General features: G+C 41.9%; 1 protein-coding gene across 1 annotated transcript; it reads left to right on the forward strand.

Annotated features, from left to right (window-relative positions):
- The first annotated feature begins 331 nt into the window (after positions 1-331).
- Positions 332-12,445, forward strand: CD7 (CD7 molecule). The gene is made up of 5 exons (XM_075111683.1): positions 332-368; positions 6,232-6,570; positions 7,957-8,301; positions 9,672-9,784; positions 10,758-12,445. The coding sequence occupies exons 1-5, from the start codon at positions 332-334 to the stop codon at positions 10,866-10,868; spliced, it is 945 nt and encodes a 314-aa protein (XP_074967784.1). The 3' UTR covers positions 10,869-12,445.
- The last annotated feature ends 6,850 nt before the right edge of the window (positions 12,446-19,295 follow it).

Consider the following 19,295-nt stretch of genomic DNA (forward strand, 5'->3'; position numbering starts at 1 on the left):
AGGGGTTACGATCAGGCTATAATTTGGAATATGCACTCTCCAGAAACCCACAATGCCAAAAAACCCCATGTGTTTCCTTTTTGCTTGTTGGTGGAGATATGGCTGTTATTTTGTTGATCACATCCATTGGGATCTGATGACTTCCACCTTGCCATTTTATTCCTAAAAACCAGATCTCCTCTGTGGGTCCTTTTACCTTACTTTGTTTTATGGCAAAACCGGCCTTCAGAAGGATTTGGATTATTTTCTTCCCTTTCTCATAAACGTCTTCTGCTGTGTTGCCCCACATGATGATGTCATCAATGTACTGTAGGAGATCCAGAGCTCTACCATGTTCCAGTGTGGTATGGATCAGTCCATGACAAACGGTAGGACTGTGTTTCTACCCCTGAGGCAGTCAATTCCAGGTATACTGGATGCCCCTCCAAGTGAAAGCAAACTGTGGCCTGCACTCTGCTGCCAGAGGGATTGAGAAGAATGCATTAGCGACATCAATTGTGGCATACCACTTGGCTGCCTTTGACTCCAGTTCGTATTGAAGTTCTAGCATGTCTGGCACAGCAGCACTGAATGGCGGAGTGACTTTGTTCAGGCCACGATAGTCTACTGTTAGCCTCCACTCTCCATCAGATTTCCACACTGACCATATGAGACTGTTAAAGTGAGCGGGTCTTACTGATCACTCCTTGACTCTCCAGTTGACGAATGAGCTCATTGAAGGGAATCAGGGGGTCTCAGTTGGTGCGATATTGCCGCCAGTGCACTGTTGTGGTGGTGTCCAATGTGGCTGAGCCATCCACTTCCCTGCGGAGATTATTCCAATGGTGACTGTTCTCACTGTGAAAAATTCCCCTCTCATATCCTGTCGGAATCTCCCCAAGAGCAACTTGTATCCATTCCCCCTTGTCCTCTCCATGTGACTCCTTGTAAAAAGGGAGTCTCCATCTCCTTTGTAGCTACCCCTTAAGTACTGGTACATGGGGATGAGATTCCCTTTAAGCCTCCTTTTCTCAAGGCTGAACAAACCCAGCTCTCCCAGCCTATCCTCGTATGGCAGCTTCCCAGTCCTCTGATCATCTTGGTGGCCCTTCTCTGGACCCCTTCCAGCCCGTCCACATCCTTTTTGTACAGCAGGGACCAGAACTGGACACAGGACTCCAGGTGTGGCCTGACAAGCGCTGAGTAGAGTTGGATAATGACCTCTTTATCGCTGCTGACAATGCCCTTTTTGATGCAACCCAGCATCCTGTTGGCCTTCTTGGCCGCAGCAGCCACTGTTCGCTCATGTTGAGCTTTCCCCCCACCAGGACACCCAGGTCCCTTTCCACAGAGCTGCTCTCCAGCCACGTGGATCCCAGTCTGCGCTGCACTCCCGCATTATGTTTTCCCAGGTGCATGGCCTTACACTTCTCCTTGTTGAACTTCATAAGGTTCTTGCTGGCGCACTCTTCCAGCCTGTCCAGATCTTCCTGCAGAGCAGGTCTCCCTTCTGGAGTGTCTACTTCCCCATTCAACTTGGTGTCATCAGCAAACTTTCTCAGGCTACACTTGATGCCGTTATCCAGATCACTTATAAAGATGTTGAATAACGTTGGGCCCAATATTGATCGCTGGGGGACCCCACTTGTGACAGGTTGCCAGTTTGAAAAAGAGCTATTTACCAGCACCTTTTGGGTGCGGTCTGTCAGCCGATCCCCCACCCACTGCACAGACCACTTGTCTAGGCTATAACGCATTAATTTCTCCAGGAGGAGGCCATGGGGAACCATATGAAAAGCTTTGGAGAAGTCCAGGTAGACAATGTCCACTGTCCGCCCCATGTCAACCAGGCAAGTCACTTTGTCATATAAGGTCACCAGGTTTGTCAAGCATGATCTGCCTTTAGTGAAGCCATGTTGGCTTTTCCCAATCACGTGCTTCATTTGACTTGTGATGGCCCTCAGGAGGATTCATTCCATAACTTTCCCAGGGGTTGAAGTAGGACTGATGGGCCTATAATTACCCATCAGATATTTGAGAACTCACATTTTATTTGTCCTGGTTTCAGCTGGCATAATTTTCTTCACAGTAGCTAGTATGGGGCTACGTTTTGGATTTGTGCTGGAAACAGTGGTGATAATGTGGAGATGTTTTAGGTGGTCCTAAGCAGTGCTTGCACTAGTCGAGGACTTTTTGACCTTCCCATGCCCTGCTGGGTGCACAAGAAGCTGGGAGGGGAGGGGGCACATCTGGGACAGCTGAACCCAACTGACCAAAGGGATATTCCATAATATATAACGTCATGCTCAGTATACAAAGCTGGGGGAAGTAGAAGGAAGGTGGGGACATTTGGAGTGATGGTGTTACGTGTGATGGAGCCCTGCTTTCCTGGGGATGGCTGAACACCTGCCTGCCATTGGGAAGGAGTGAATGAATTCCTTGTTTTGCTTTGCTTCCATGCACAACTTTTGCTTTACCTGTTAAACTGTCTTTATCTCAACCCATGAGTTTCCTCACTTTTACTCTTCAGATTCTCTCCCCCATCCCGCTGTGGGGGAGTGAGCAAGCGGCTGCGTGGTGCTTAGCTGCTGTCTGGGGCTAAACAATGACAGCATTAACCTGAGGGATTCAGCTTTACTGACGTCCAGATTTAATTTCTACTCTTTAACACCATTTGGGGACAGAAAGCTGGACGTGTTTTGAGAAAAAAGGTTGTATGGACACCTCTGCCCATTGACCGTTGCTTAGCTAAATCAGTCACAAGATGCAAGTCACAGACTGATCTTTATGGCTCAATCAAGCACAATTTCCTTTATATCTCTTTTTTTCTGTTGGTGATTAATGCAGACTGTGATTTTCAGAGGCATCACTCCCAACTGTTTCACTTTGCCTCTCCTGAGTTGTGTTGTGCTAGTAGACAGAAATCATCCCACATGTCAGGAAAAACTTATAAATAGCTTTAAAAATCTACAGTGTTTGTTCTAAGCAACTGCATTGTGTTGTTTGGCAATATACAAATATAGGGAAATATTTCATTATGAAATAAAAAATGGCTAAAGGTACTAGGCAGTCTGACTCACCAAATGCCATAATTTGATAGTTGTAATTTCATTTTAATGATTTTTTTTGGTGTTATTATAGTCATCACAATAAAACTGCAGCTTAAAAACTGGCTATTCATTGGTAACCCTGTGTTGATGGTATTGCTATTTGGTATGTTAATCTCCTTTACAAAGCACCACCATCACATGGTTCCCAAACTCTTAGTCCAGTATTATTGTCATGGTTCACTTCTTAAATATTGCAAGATCAAAGACAGGGAGTAAGAGATGTCTCCTGGCATCTACTTTTATATCCAGTAGTGAGCCTTTGCAGTGCTAGTTGAAGCTCATTTCTCAGCCTGCCTGAACTCTGTTTTCTTTACAATAATCAATGAAATTTCTAAGCTTTCAAGCATTCAAGAAATTCTTTGGGAATACCCCCTTTCCCTATGTATTCACACAAAGAAGGGTCCCTGCAAGAAAATGTTTTCATCATATCAGAGAGGGAGCAGGAGCTACATGTGAGCTGTAGCTGAGCTTCCCTTTTGCTGCTGGTTAGCAGCTGTTGTGTACTGCAGACACTACAGAATGTGTTATTAGATGTGAATAAGGCACAAGAGGTACATACCACGCTGTTGCTTGGAAATTATGCACATTGTCATTGCCGAGATGCAGATCCAACCTGTACTTTTGTGAGCAGGGCTTGTATAATAATTTGTCTACTTGAGGTAACGGAGCATCTCTCGTCTACTTGCTCCTTACAAAGCCAAGACTTTTGCATTTGTAACCGCCATCGAGGCAGCCTGCTAAGCCCCCGGGAACACTGACAGCCTGAATTGATTGTACCAAGCACCTACGTTTCTAGTAAGGCCACAACAGGGAGGTAGCTGCCTGACTTTGGCACTGTGAAGGGCGACTTTGAGCCTACCTTTTCTTAGCTGACTGCAAAGGGAAGGTAGATGCTCACCATAGAGACTCTTTCTAATCCTGCCCCCAGAGTTGTGGGTTGCTCAGCAGTAGGAAACCATGGGCGTTTTTTTGAGTGTAAAGTCAAAACCAAGATACACCTCTTGAAAGAAATCTCTCTTCCCCCTATCTGTCACATTTTTTGTGATACTAAGGCAAAAGAAGCATTTTGCTAACTTCTTTTAGTAGCTAGCTGATGTAGCTGGAAGAAAATAGGCCAGCTTGTGTCATACAACCCTTTATTCTAACTCATCAGTCAGATAATAGAGAAAACTAAAAAGACCTTTGAAAATGCTGTGGATACCGTGTCTCCCAACTGCATCTCTCCTTCTTCTCTTTCTCCCGTGCTCCCCTGGCAGGAATGGTACGTACAACATAGACTTTCTTATATTTCACAAGTTTAATATTTTCTTTTTTCTTTTCTTTCCTCCCCTCCCCACATCCCCTTAGTCTATTGTCTCAAACAGGTTCCTGGCAAAGTCACCATTAGCTAAACCAGGTGGAACTTTGAAAAACATCCTCTGAAGTTATAGAATGAGTTTTTAGAAAAAAATTGAAAATTATTGTGATCAAAACTACACAGAAATTACTCTCTGTAGAAAGAGCGGAATTTGCTTTCTGAGTAATTCAACATGAACTGCATCTGTATAGTTCTGGTTGATGGGTGAGCCCACTACTGGATAGAAATTAATATTGATATTTACTAGGGACAGAATTATTGAAGGTCTAATAAAACCTTACTAGAAATATCCATTGCTGAATATTGTTGTAGCTATTGAGAGTACAAGCTGGAGGCACACTCAGGGAAAACAGTGTGAATCTCTGAGGAGAACAGGCTGAGGAAAAAAATGTCTCTGAACAGTCAGCCCTTTTTCCCCCATGACCATTGACAATAACTGGAAAGGATGGTGACTTGAGGAAAAATTATTATCCATAAATCAGCATGTCTGAAAGGAAGACGCAATGAAACTGATGAGAACATTTCTTTTGAGGGTGTTTACCATTCTTTAGTTAGTGGTTGTTGAGGAGTTAATACTGATTTCTGCAAATATAACTCTTGAACTTCTACCCTGACCTTTTGGAGAAAATGATCGACAGGCTGCGACTGCTTGTCATTAGCTGCGTGGGTTCTTAGATCATGTAAGTGTGGGTCAGCTTAGAAGGACTGATTTTAGGCTGATCAGATTAATTTCCTGGGCTTTCCTTGCCCGCTTGTAAAGGCTGAAGGCTGAGTGATCTGTACTTGTCCAGCCTTCTCCATCATTCCATTTCTCTGCTGCTTTGGAAGGTAATTGCCGACAACTTCTTAGCTGCCTTAATTCCTTCTCTAAGTGCTGCAGGAGGAATGTCCTTGTATCTGGTCAGGTTGGATTGACCTACTGTATCTAAAATTCCATGATCTGTTCTTTCGGTGTTTGGTCCCTTATTAAAATAAATTGTTTTAAGTATGTAGGGGTCCTTAATTTGCTTGTCAACACTGAATAATTCTACCATTTCTACACTTTGTTCTGGAGATGCAATATGCTATATTTAATTTTCCTTCCCTTGCTTTCAATGTAATTTCGTTTAGGTGATTCCCATTTGATCCCTCTGTTCCCTGCTATTCATTGCATAAGTACTTACTGTTCAGTTTCTTTTGATGTTGAGGTCATTAGAGACCTCAGAGGGTCTCATTATATATTTCTATATCTTTGTTTCTTACTATAGGCTGGAGTTATACTTCTGCAGTTCTCTTCCTAAGAGGCTACGTTATCTAGTTTCCTGATGTTGCTAAAGGCTCCTTTCTAAAAAAAAACAAAAAAAGAAAAAAAAAAAAGAAAAAAAAAAGAAAAAGTGTAATTTTCTTCCATTCTCTGCCATTTTTTGATACCTTTGAATTCCAGATTTAGATCCTCAATCAGCTCTAATTATTGGGCTGAGTTCAATGAAGCTTGTATTTTGAGAACTAATAGGATCATACTGGGAATCTACAGAGCAGACTACATTTTTTGCATGAGTGACAGAAGCCACTTTTTTGCCAAGGCCTTTGAAGCTTTGGGGAGGTGTTGAGTTGCACAGGTAAATGGGCATGAAATGCACTACAGGTTTCAGGACAGCCAAGAGATAATATATACAGGATAGCAAGACTAAGGTCCAGCCTTACGGAGCGATTCTGTTGACGGAGTAATTGTTTTTGAAAACTGCTGTGATATTAATAGATCAAGAGCTCTGATATTATAATTTCAATTGCATTTCTTATTTTTAGGTGGAGGAAATGAACAGTCAACGGATATTATCAGTGTTTGGGAAGGAGACTCCATCAACATAACTTGCTCAATGAAAGGTTCAGAAAATGAAGTGGGAACGTACTTGACAACTAGCATACGGCCAGTCAATGTGATATATGTTTCCAATCAGAATACTTCATATATCCTTCCTGCTTTGGCTAATCGCATCAAGTATTCAAAGGAAGGAAGGAATCTCAGGATAACTCTCCATAATGTACAGGAATCTGATTCCAATATCTACCTATGCACTAAGTTTATTATAAAGAAAGGTCATCACAAAAAGCTGAACGGGAAGACAACCATAGTAGTGGTGAAAGGTATTGCAATTCCACCTTTTAGGTCATGAATTCATAAATACAGATAAATATTTTAAATCAATTATTGGAAGAAAGCATAATGGGAGGGAGAGTCTTACAGAACTTTACCCCGGTCTGCTCAGGTAATGCACTGATTTGAAGGAAACTGTGGGCCTGTTCCCTGAAAAGATGAAGAAAACACATTAGAGAGAACAGTACCAAGAAAACCCCTAGAACATCGGTTCATGACTAATTTAATCCTAGCTACAGGTTTTCACATGAGTTGTAGGTTGCTGCAGCAGTTTGGAAACAGTGAGGACCCATAGCTCTTTCTAAAAAAACGAACCAAATCTTTATGAATAACTAGCAAAGCAATGAGCCTTCTTTTGGTAGTGGTTTTTGCCAATCTCTTTTGTTTTTGCTGTTTCATCTTAAATGACAAGTTGATAATAGTGCTAGTGCTAGGCAGGGTTTGCAAGGTGGGCATCAGTGGATAAAGGGATGTGTTTTTTTTCTCCTCTTAACAAACTCTTGATGGGCACAAGTGATCCTTTTGGCAGTTATTTCTGTTTAGGGGAAGAATTTTTCTGTCCCTAAGGCATGCAAAAGCTAATCGATTGCTGGATCAGTAATAGTCATTTATATCTAGGAAGACTTATTACGTCTTTCCTTAGGCTCCTCTTTTCAAACTTCTTGACTGTGTTTTCTCAAATGAATTCCATCTTTCTGATTATGTACAGTTTCTCCAAATTATTTTATTAAATTACCCTATATCTCTTTTTGACACTGATCCTCTTCTCTAAAATGCTGGCAGCCTTCCCAGAATTATCTTTTGTACAAATGTGATAAATACTGTCATCATTCCGTCATGCACATTAATGGATGCAATGGTAATGTCAAAAGGAACAGGGCCGGTCTTCAGAGGAACTCAGTGAAATGTCTTCCCAGCTGGACAGCAAGCTGTCAATAACTACTTTTTGAAGACTATTTTCAACACTGATGGCACCCACATTGTATGATTTCATCCAGAACAGGAGTCTCCAGATCTTTCTATGGCTTAATCTCACTTGAGAAAGCAGGCAACAATCAATGTCTCAAGGGCAAGCTAATGAAGCTGCATTCACTTAGAGGAGTTCAGTATATGTATTTTTTAGGTAGGTGGAGGCCTTTTACAACCAGGTAAACCTGTTCTGTCAGTCCTACTTTCAGATCCTGGGGCAGGAAAACATGCCAGGGTGTACTGATGTATATCTTTCTTCTCAAGGCATGCATAAAGGTAGCTTTTAAAAAAAATTATTTTATCTAAATTTCTGCAGTCTGTTCTTTCTGTCTTTGACCTCTGTATTTGCTTCCTAGCGAAAATGCACTGTTAAGTATGTGGTAGCCATTAATCTCTCTTGTTTCTAGCAAAAACTAGTGGAGATGTTGAACAGTCACCACTCTATATCAATTCTCAGCAAGGCCAGTCCGTCAACATTACCTGTACATTGAAAAGCTCACAGGAAGATGAAGAAATCTTCTTGCTCAAGACTCACATGCAACCTGAAAGTGTGTTGTATGTTTCAAGTCAGAATGTTTCAACTATTTTTCCTGCTTTCGCTAATCGCCTGGAGTATTCAAAGCAAGAAAAGAAAATAGTGATAACTCTACATAACCTATGGAAAAATGACAGTGATATATATGTATGTGCCAGGGTGAAAAATTCCTCTTTCCTCTCAGTGAGTAGAAGTGGGACCATGTTGCTGATTAAAGGTACTATTCTTTTGCTTGTTTGATCTTAAATAATTATAGACATGTTTTAATACAAAAGGTGGACTAAAAGCTTGCAGAACTTCAGTCAGGACAGGTAGAGCACTAATCCATGGCTAGACTTCTTCTAGTATCTGGGAAAGTTTGGAGAGATTGCTCAGACTGTTGTACTAGGACACAGAAAGAGGTGCTGTGTTTCTACCTGCCTTGTACAATCAGAGGAGAATTATAAAAAAGAAACCTTGCTACAATCCCACATTTAAAAAAAAAAGGTCAAAATCAGACAACGAACACTTCAGTGTGTCTGTGAATAATCTGACGGGTTTAGGAAACAAGTCAGTATTAAGCATTAGCTCTTTGACCTTATTGTGACATAAATGTCTTTTAGAAACCATTTCCTATAGCAAGTCTTTGTGTGTAAAAATAGATCATAATAGGATCACAGAGCAAGTACTTAGGCATTTACGTAAAGTACTGTAGATAATAGCAAACATGATCTCATACACCCCTATTATACACTGAGCACACTGTAAGCATATGTTCCAAAGACAGGGTTTGGGTTTTTTTGTTTGTTTGTTGTTTGGTTTTTTTTTTCTGCAGCACGGTGTTGTAACCATTTGCTAAGACAAAGACAAAACCAGCAATGTAGTTCTTGATTTTGATCTTACTGGTACAACGTAACCCTGTGCATTAGGCTTTGATGAGATCTTTGGGCAATTAAAATAAGGTTTACATAGGCCCTAAGAGTTGCAAAGGATCAATCTGCAGTCTGCAAAAAAGACTGTGGTCTCATTCTATGCCGCTAGCCATAACTGGTGTAACAACCCAGTAATGCGAGTTGGGGAAAAGGACAGCTACACTTCAAAGAAGCAGAGGGTTACCAGATATTATGTTATTCAGATATGGATTAACTGAGGTTTTAGACAACTGAAACCCTTTCCACTAGCACTATTTTGCTCAACGTATATACTCCAGATCACAGTAGCTTCCTACTTCTGTCTGTACTGCTAGCAGCCTGACAAACCTAGCTGTTATATAATTCCTGCACACTCCTGGCCAAGCCCTCAGTATTGCTGTAATACTGCAGTAAAACACTTTTTGTTTCCGTTATTAGTGTGTGGTCCTACTTTCTGATCAGTGGTATGGAAGCTATCACCTTTGTAGTGCTCTTCACTGACCCTTCATATGCCACCTACAGTCATAACCAGAAGACCAGAGGGAATGCCAGTGAGAATACAAATGGGATGACGAATGTGGCTGTGTAGCATGCTATTGATAGCCCATTTCCCGCTGGCCAATACATAATTTTTTTCATAATAAGAATAGAATTCTACCTCTTCGTGTTAATAATTCTAATATATTTTCATGTGCAGAAGTGGAGCAGACAGACTGCAGTAACAGTTCCTCCTGGGGCATCTATGGTCTTACCATTGTGGCAGTGCTATTGTTTTCTGTGCTAATACACTGCACCTTGCACCATGTCAATGTAAGTATGCTGTTACCATGTTAAAGCAAAACTGATTCCAGGTTGAGTGAATAGGTGCCTTTGATATTATTTTTAAACAGTGACTGAGTCAAGTAAACGTTTGATAAACCTGAGGAATCACGGCTTTCTATTGTCTCCTCTTTGCCCTTGTTTAATGTCTACCAGCTGTAAACTCTTGAGAGTAAAGTCTGTGTCTTCTTGTTTCTGTAACTCTTAGTAAATGAAGTATTGTTTGCCTTTCATAAACAAACCTTAGGTAAGCCTCGCAGTCAACAACACAGCCATGCATTTTATGTATTTCCCTGAACAGAGCACCTTACTATTCTGTTTTGTTTCATTTTTTTGGGTCAACTGGGAATGGAGCTATGTATACCAATCTTGTAATAGATGTAAGAGAATGTTGGGGGGGGGATGCAAGGACAACAAAAAGTAATAAAATAGCCTAATTTCTGAAAGTAGCTGTGGGAGAATAATTTTACCCTGTCCTGGAAGAAAAGGGGACCAAGAAGTTTTTCCTTTACTGGGATTATTTACATTCATATTCTGCAGAAAGTGCCCAGGCATTATTTGTATGATTCACAGGCCAGGCCCCTATCTCATCCCTCCACATATGGCTTCAGCATTGCTAAAAACAGTAGTGTAACAACATTGTGGCAAAACCAAGTGGCCCCGTAGGAACTGGTCTCTTGTGTTATCAGTAACAAACTAAGGAGCAGCATTATTTATGTTGGGGCCACAGTTACACCCAACTCTTGAAGGAACTTTTAGTGAAATTACATTGGACTGACAATAAAAATTTAAATAAATAGGTTGACAATTTCCACCTAATCCTCTAAGACCTCTTTGGGTTTGGAGAAGAATTTTTAAAGTACATTTCCACTTCAAACAGATGGACTCCTAAGATGTAAATTGACTCCTTGGCTGTGGTCTTTTTAAGCTCTGTTCTGAACTGGCCTTTTGCTTTGTTTTGCAGATGAAGAAATATTTCCAGAAAAGAAAACCAAATGCAGTATATGAAGATATGTCTTACAGTTCTAGACGTAACACCTTGACCAGAAACAACTTATACTCCACTGGCAATTAAGCTTCTGCCACCTGGGACTGTGCGTGCATCGACCATTCCTTTACAGGTCTCTCTGAGAGGTGCCTTAGCAACCTGATGCAGTAGCTGAACTGAAAATACTATCATCTACCTTCTTCATTGGAAAGAAAAATCTGTCTCATTTCCAAAGCTGTTTCTGCTGTTTTGATCACTCATGAAATATGTTTGGGTTTTTTAATGTACAAAAAACATAGAGAAATGCAAGTACCCTGCCTGTATTTTGCAGGGTAGTGTAGAAAGCAGTATTTTTGGGCTATAGATTTAGCTAGATGCAACATATGGGCTCATTTATTTGATTGATACATAACTCTCTCAGGGAAGGTGGGATAGATTGAAAGGTCTGATTCTGAGCTTTGGCAAGTGCTCAGGAAGACCATAACAGGCCTGTTTAATAATATGCAATGGATCCACATATGCATGGATTACGGTTCTCTTATGAATCCTTGTGGGTCTGCCCAAGATCTCCGGCAGCTAAAACTATTCAAGAGTTACAACAAAGAAATGTCTTCTGAAGAGAATAGAGAAAAGGTGTGGCAGAGTGCATTACAAGTGAAGTGCTAGATCTGTGTGGGCTTACTTATTCAAAGATCGTAATGGTCTGACAAAAATGCAGTCAAGTCTAGATTTTAAATTACTGCCTTTGTTAGAGATACTGGCTTGATTGTTGTGGGCCTTGACATGGGTGACCTGTAAAATGACTAGGCCTGGGGCATGATGGCTTTGTGGGACAGCAAAAATATTTTTGACAGGCTGGGGCTGTCTCAAACTCCAGATGTCTTAGGACTACACATCAGAATGCATTTCTCCAGGTCAGTGAGACTGTACAGTACAAGGTGAACTAATATGGGATAAAGCCAATGCCTGCATTCCAGTCTGGGCACCAGCGTGTCTGATCCAGAATCACTCTTAACAAGGGAATTTATAAAAAACTCACATCAATCAAGTAGAAATTAAATTTGGTTTGGTAATGGCTTAGAACAGGTTGCTATGATAAGCTTAGCTCTTCCCTAGCTAAGAAAGGGCTACAGCTTCCTCCAGGGGTGTTTTGGTATTGCAGAGCCACGTCTTCTGTGGAAAGTCAACAATCTTGCATGCCCAGAGGAATATCAAATTGCCCTGTTATGAGGCAGGATTGATGGGGGTGGCTTGTGGTTTCTGGGGACAGGCTGAGACTGGAATTTTTCTTCACTGACGCATTTGTTTAGTTTTTGAGGGATTAGGGCCAGTTTGCTGTTGATGAGAGTGCATAGCTGCCAAGATCTCAGCTTGCTGAGCCAAGCCTGCTACTTGGGAGATGCCATTTCCCTTCAAATGTCACTCATGAAATGCTGTGCACCGGACCTGAGGGAGAAATCTGCTCCCATGGGTGGCTGATGGTGAGATGGGTTTACCTTGTAAGCAGAGGGGTGTCTGTTGATTGCAGACCCTGTAATCTTCGCATAGCTGTACCTGAGGAAAATTATGTGTGTGATCAGGTCTTTGTACAGTTGCTTGATATTTTTACACATGCATTAAAGACTATTTCGTATACCTTGCAAATGAATGCTAGTTATTGAATGGACTTTTTCTTTTTGTGTTTGGTTTTTTTTTTTAAATAGAGATTCAAAGGCTTCTTGTAAAATGCAGTATAACTTGCTCTTACAGCACCTCAACAGACAACATAATAACTATTTTCCTCTTTGTTTACATAATCTACATATGGGGTTTGTTTTTTTTCATTTTAAAACTAATCACTGAAGAAAATACCAAAGAACACTTCAGACAATGTATATTCATGCAATCCTTTCATAGTGGCTAAGATAAAATTCTTGAAAAGCTAAAAATATCAAATGGAGATGGGTAAGAAAGAGATGGCACTGGGGAAGCTCAGCCCATCCTTCAAACAGCACCTTGGACCCAGACCCAAGGACTGAGGGCTACAGGCTCTGCTAAACCTGGACCAGGAGTTGGCACCTCACCAACCCTGGTTGACCCTGTTTGACATCCCAGTGAGCACGGCCCCTGTGGGATGCCATTAGTCCTCACAGGGGTCCCACATCCCCTCTCCCCATGCCCTGGGTGAGCACAGCCCAAGTCTCCTCACCACTTGGAGCAGGCCCCATTGCCATGGTAACTGGTGGCCCTGTGGTGCCCACGGTGTGGGCAGGGTGCAGTCTGGGTGCCCAGGGATCACTGCCAACCCCTCTGCCCCTCTCGCTTCATGGGGCTTCACCCCAGGAGATCCCTGGAGGAGGGATGATGCCGTCTGCATTGCGGTAAGGTTGAAGGCCTGGAGTCAGAGGGGACTGCACCAGAGCAGACCCTGAGGGACAATGAAAGCTTTGCAGCTCCTTGTTAAGAGAGGCCTACCTCAGCGCCTCCTCCTGCGTGCCCCAAAGCCACTCCTAGAGGACTGCCAGGGTCCTCCCAGGGCTGTTGTTCAGGGAGGAACAGCTTTCCTCACAGGATGAAGCAGGGAAGCCCTCCCACCAGGGTCTGCACGGTGCCTAAAGGCCCCTGGCTACGCTGACCCACTGCAGGAGAGGCCAAGAGGGCAGCCCACTGCCATGTTGTCACCACAGTGTCCCCTCCTGCTGCGCCAGACCCTGGCATGAAGCTATGGCCGTGCACATCCCTGCCAGGGCAAGGCAAAACTTCTCCTTTGCTGAGCGCAGGGGCAGAAGCAAAACCAAGCAGATCATGTCTAAATGTCCCCTGCAGCATTTAGAACATTTCTGTCTTTCTCCCTGGACAAGCCCAGCTCAAGGGCAGACGTAGAGCTGGGAAAGATGGTCTAATAAATTAGGTACCAATGTAGGAACTAAAGTGTCCATAGTCAGTCACTTTTTGTCACGTTTTCATTTTTGAGAAAAGGTGCAGGTTTAGTAAAGGGCAATTCTCCCTTAGAGAAAATATACAGAGGTTTGAGGTGAGCAAACAGGCATTTGAGATCAGCTTTCTGTAGCAATGCTACTGTGCAAACATGACCACAATTGTGAAAAAAACAAGGTGTGAAAGGAAACAGTAGTGGAGGAGGTTTCTTTGGCTTGACGTAAATAAATTAAAAAAAGAAGTAAAACCTAGCCAAGGAAAGTTACATATAGCGAGACATTTCATGAGTTGTACCTGTGTGGAGGGGGTAGAGGATCAACCTGACAATTAACCCAAGAACTGCTTGACGAGAACTGCTGGGGAAATTAGCTCAAGAGTGTCAGAGGAAAGGTTTGGATATTTGGCTGTTTAAGAGGGTTGGGGAGGTCCTAAGATGCAATGTTGTCTCAGGGCTTCCCTGGAAGGGAATTCGTCTGGAGATGAATTTTTCATCTCCAGACGTGAAGGCACAATTGCTTTGGGCTTATCCTGTTGCCTTTGCTGTTTTTCTGTCTTCTGTCCCTACACTGGGGTGGGACACGATTTTCAAGGAGAGAGGGGAAGCACAGTGTAAGGCTCTGAGACTGGGCCAGGATCCACAGCAGTGAGAATGGTATCAGGGTATTAGCAAAAGCCCCTGCCCCATTTCAAGGGCTAAATGACAGAAACTGCAGCTGGGAGCAAAGCAGCCTTGGATGGGGAAGCAGAACCGCAGCTCTAGTATCAGAGCTTACCAAACGGATGGAGAAAGCTGAGGCAGCCGAGCAAGGACAGTATGTCAGAAGCAGAGAAAACATGACAGGCAAGGTACAAGTCATGTCAGAAGTGACTCAGGCTGCTAGGGCTTTGTGGAGTGGCCTGGGCTGAGCTCTGAGGAAGGGGAGGTGTAATCAGAAATAATTTTTGGTTATTTGCAAAACTGGAGAGACCAGCCAGCAATGTAGTTTACTGCTGATGGAGCCCATAGACTCATACTCCATAAAATTTAACTGAGGAAAGCATTTTAACTCTTTGACTAAGGCATATCTGACAAGTACATGCTTGAACTCAGATGCCAAGGAGGATAATAAGCTGAGTTGAGTCACAAAATATTTTCCAGGAGGACTGTATACGGCATAGAAGCAGGTTCTCCTCTTGTTGTGGCTTGTGATGTATTTTAGGACATTGGATTATTTCCAGCGACTATCCTGCAAACAAATGTTTTTATGCTTTTAGCAGCTTTAAATGCTACGTGGCATATTTCTAAAGCCTACACTGGTAGAGTTTCCCGGAGTTAGTTTCTTCCACCCATCTGTCACTGGTTGCTGTTTGTGATCATTCCTCCATCCAGTAACTCATATAGGAGACTTTCTGCTATTATTTGGAGGATATGACCAAAATATGTCCAGCATTGCTGGTTCTGGTGAAGAAAAGCTACTAAATGGTGATTTCTCAAGCTCCCTGTGTTAGTGAAAAAAATATTCCCATTCATGGCATACAATCTGTGGTAAGCACTTGTTTTTCAAGGCATTTAGTTTCTTTTTGAATGTTTTGTAACAACAAGCCTGCAACCATATATTAGCAGTTAGCTTACAGTCAAGTTGAAAATGTGCAGGGTTTTCTGGTAGTTTGCAGATTTGGTTTTCACATGGTTTAGAGCCCTGAAGTACTGAAAGTGCCTTCTTGGCGCCATGTTTTAAATCTGACATTTTTGGTTAATAGGTTTCTGCTCCAGTTAATTAATTCTTCTACTGCTTGAGATCTAAAAGAGTGTTTGTGATGTCATTGGTGGTTTTTATCACTATTTCAAATGCTTCAGTAATGACTGGATACTGACTATGTGCAGCGTGCAAGAAATTTTCCAAATTCCACTTGAAATCTCAACAGGTTTTAACTTACTTTTTGGTAAATCACTGATAGTACATTACTGATCTTAACTCTGTTATATAGCCAGAGCATCCTACCTTGCCTACAATATCCTCACATGCATAGGATTTAGGCTTACTATTAAGAGATGACCATTTTTTTTTCATTCAGGAAAGTGAAATAAAGCAACTAGCCTAAACATTGATCAGAATGATTAAAATACTTTGCCCTAACATTAAAATTTTACAGCAGTGTCATCATCTATCTTGTACAAGAAGATTATCTGTCGAGCTTCAGGACAGGAGGGGACTCCACTATGTATAAATAAACTGCTAATAGGACTGAATGAACTCTCCAGATGGTGCTAATTCCTTCCTGTGCAACTACTTCACAAGAAAAATTATTTTGCTTTTGGGTGGTATTTGACTGCAGCAGCTGGCCAGCATATTTCTGAAACTCTCCCCAGAGAATATGTCCATGTCCCCAGAGAAGATATCCACCTGAGGTGTTAGAAACTGTCTGCTATACTCTCTTGCTTCTGACTATAATGAGAATAATATCTAAATATTGCAGATGCCAAGTGGAAGGTGGTCTCTAATTCTTTCTGTGAATTAGTAACAGTAATTAGTAACTCTCTGGGAAAGCCTCTAAGTTCATTTCTCTCAGCAGTTCATGCCTCCCTGAGACATTTGGTCCATCTCCTCTTAACACGGTGGAAAACTACATGTTTAATTTCTTCAAGGAAACTGGCTGAGCTCTGGGGTTCAGGAGCCAGCATTGCACCCACAAATCCATTAAGACACGGAGGGCTAAATTAGGAAGCCGTTTCTCATACAAGTTGTAAAAGCTTACTCTGGGGCTACTTGTACAAGTAATATTTTATCAATAGAAGTAATCATTTCATCCTCAGATGGCAGAATTTATTACTCTGCTCTGATATTAAAGAAAAAAAAGAGAGGTTTGTTTTTTGGGATGATCTTTCTCTACACATACTGACTTACCATTCTTAGACAAGCTTTCTGAGAAACCACAAAGGCCAGTTTACTGCTCATGGCCTGCACCTGCATTATATTATCTTTGATCAGAGACATAATTGACAGCAAGCTTGCAGGTGACTGACATTTAAGGCATATAGCTATATGTTCTCGTGGTTTTTAAGGGTGAGTGGTGAGATAACATTTTGCCCAAATGTCTGTAACTTCTGGGAGAGAAGCTTGTTTAAGAAACACTTTGTAACATACCTGTGGATTTCTCTGCTACTCCCCTTCTCATACACTATAATGCCCATAGTTCAAGATTTTGTAAAAAGTCTCCTGAACGTAGTTGGAGTCAGTGACTAAACTATAACAGCTTTTGGACTCAAAGCTTTCTTTCAAAAAAGAAAACCAGTTCAAAGTGTCAAAAAAGCCATTAACAAGAAACTGTGCGTGTATATGTGTATACACTGTGGGTGAAGAAACTACAGTTTCTAATGACTGTCAAGGCTAAAATTAAAAACAGAGGCCTTCCTCAGAAAGCAGTATGCTCCTCCCTTGCAGAGGCTGTTTTGGAAATAAAATTGTTGCATGCAGAAATAGATAATTATATTTATGTGTTAGCCAAAACAGGAAATAGAGGAGAGCTTCTAGGAGGTTTTCAGTTCACAGAGAAACTCAAATGAACAGTCTGAAATGAGGCTTTGCAACTTATAGACTTGTTCAGAGTTAGGTGAACCAGGAGGGATTCATCCTCAAAAGGATGACTTGCCCTTCTGGTTCTATTGTTGGTAAATCTTGCCATTATGATTATGGCAAGTTAGCAAATAGTCTTAGTGCATTTGGCTGGAGGCAGAGATGGGCTGTTCTTTCAATTCTAGTTATTCAATGGCAAGCTCTAATGCTTGGACCTGAGGGCACCACTTTGGTGGAACAGAAAGAGAGGCAGACATAATCATAACAAAACCAACTACATTCATTAATAACATGCTTTCTTCAGCTAGCTTCTTCGAGGCTGCTCTCATGCCTCAAGAAAAAAATTGTGGTCTTTGTGGTAAAGATACAGAAGTCCGGCTGCTGCAGGGGTGCTTGAGATGCTATGTTTGTATCTGCCGCTCAGCATTGCTACAGAGTGGCTGCTCAGCAGTCTGGCTTATCATCATCCTGCAAGATGGACTTGTGATAATGGTCTGGCAGACAGTCATGGTTCCTGTGTGCTACGGAGGGCTGCCATGCTGCTTCTGCAGAGCAGAAAGACTCAGGTGCATAAGCTCACCGAACACAGCTTCACTAGTCTTTCTCTGAACTCTGATCAGCAGATGACCAGGCGTGTGGTCTCTCTTTGTCACTCTCCCACGTTATATGCTCTATATTACAGCTGGCTGTGGCCATCAGGTTAGTCAGTGGAAACAGTTCCTTGCTGGCCCAAGACCAGCCTGTGTGGACAATGTTCTCCTTGTGGTTTACTAACAAGTTAATGTCAAGCATGGGGTTCAGATCATAATAAAGAACTGCGTGAACACAGGAATGTGGCTAGCGGGCTTACCACAGCCACATCCAGCTCTGATAGCTCCTGCAATCTGGGCAGAGCTGCAGTCCTACTGGCAATGGCCAGTATTTGAGTAAGGCTTGATCTGCTTGGAGCATTACACATTTACTAATTAACTGAATCTTGAGAAGATTGAGAAGGTGGGGTGAGAAGCAGAAAAGGCCTTGACTCTGTGTGAGCACTGCTCAGCAGTAATGAAAACACCCCAGTATTATCAACATTGTTTTTAGCACAGATCCAAAACATAGCCCCACACTATCTGCTATGAAGAAAATTAACTCAGTCCCAGTCAAAACCAGCACACAATAGCAGTGTCTAAATCTCTAGAGCTTTCTGCATGTACATACAGACACGTGTAGGCGTGAAGGCGAGTTCTCTACCTTTCCTCCTGAGCCTATTCCTATCAAATATTCATCAGAGGAAGATTTTCATCTGTACATTTTGCATTATTCAGGCTTAGAAGTATTTCAGTGATTTTTCATGTTGCCTACAGGATTTAGATACCAGCGATAAAAAAGAAGCTCTTTAATTTTCTACACTTAGGAATTCTGCTTCATTAAAATTCCTTTGAAGGCTAGTCTTAATGATAGATCTTTAACTTGGAGTCTTCCTCCCAGGAAAAATGAGCTCGCAACCAAAATCAGATGAACCCACTCTAGAGAAATCTCTGCAATTTGACCATCAGCCATGGATGGATAACACAGGTAGCTGTATTTCTTTTCAACATTTGCCTTACCCCGAAGGGCTTGCATTTAACCCCAGTGTGTAATAGACGGCTGCTGCTTCCACATACTTTCCTAGGATGAAAATAGGAGAGAATTCTCCTTTGAGTGATTCGTTCTGAGACACTGTAACAAAACAGACAATACTGAGCCAGTTCAAACTGAGTTTTAAACTATTAGTACTCAGTACTTATTTTTACATACAAAATATTGGTTTGATATGTTACAGTGCCTGATTTTTCAGAGATTGTGAAGCACGTGACTTGCTGCTTAAAGACATTAAGGATGCTTCCCATCCTCTGAAAGGCTGGTGTGCTATTTGCTGCTGTAAAACTTAGATTTAGAGGCAGACAACAGAAGGCCCCAAATTTATTGAGAACATGATGATACTATTATTTTTGGTACTTTATAAAGGGGCATACAGACTTCCTGAAGAGGTTAACTCACCTATCATGTTTGATTACTTATT

The sequence above is a fragment of the Phalacrocorax aristotelis genome, chromosome 16 (assembly GCF_949628215.1).
Source record: "Phalacrocorax aristotelis chromosome 16, bGulAri2.1, whole genome shotgun sequence".
NCBI lineage: Eukaryota > Metazoa > Chordata > Aves > Suliformes > Phalacrocoracidae > Phalacrocorax > Phalacrocorax aristotelis.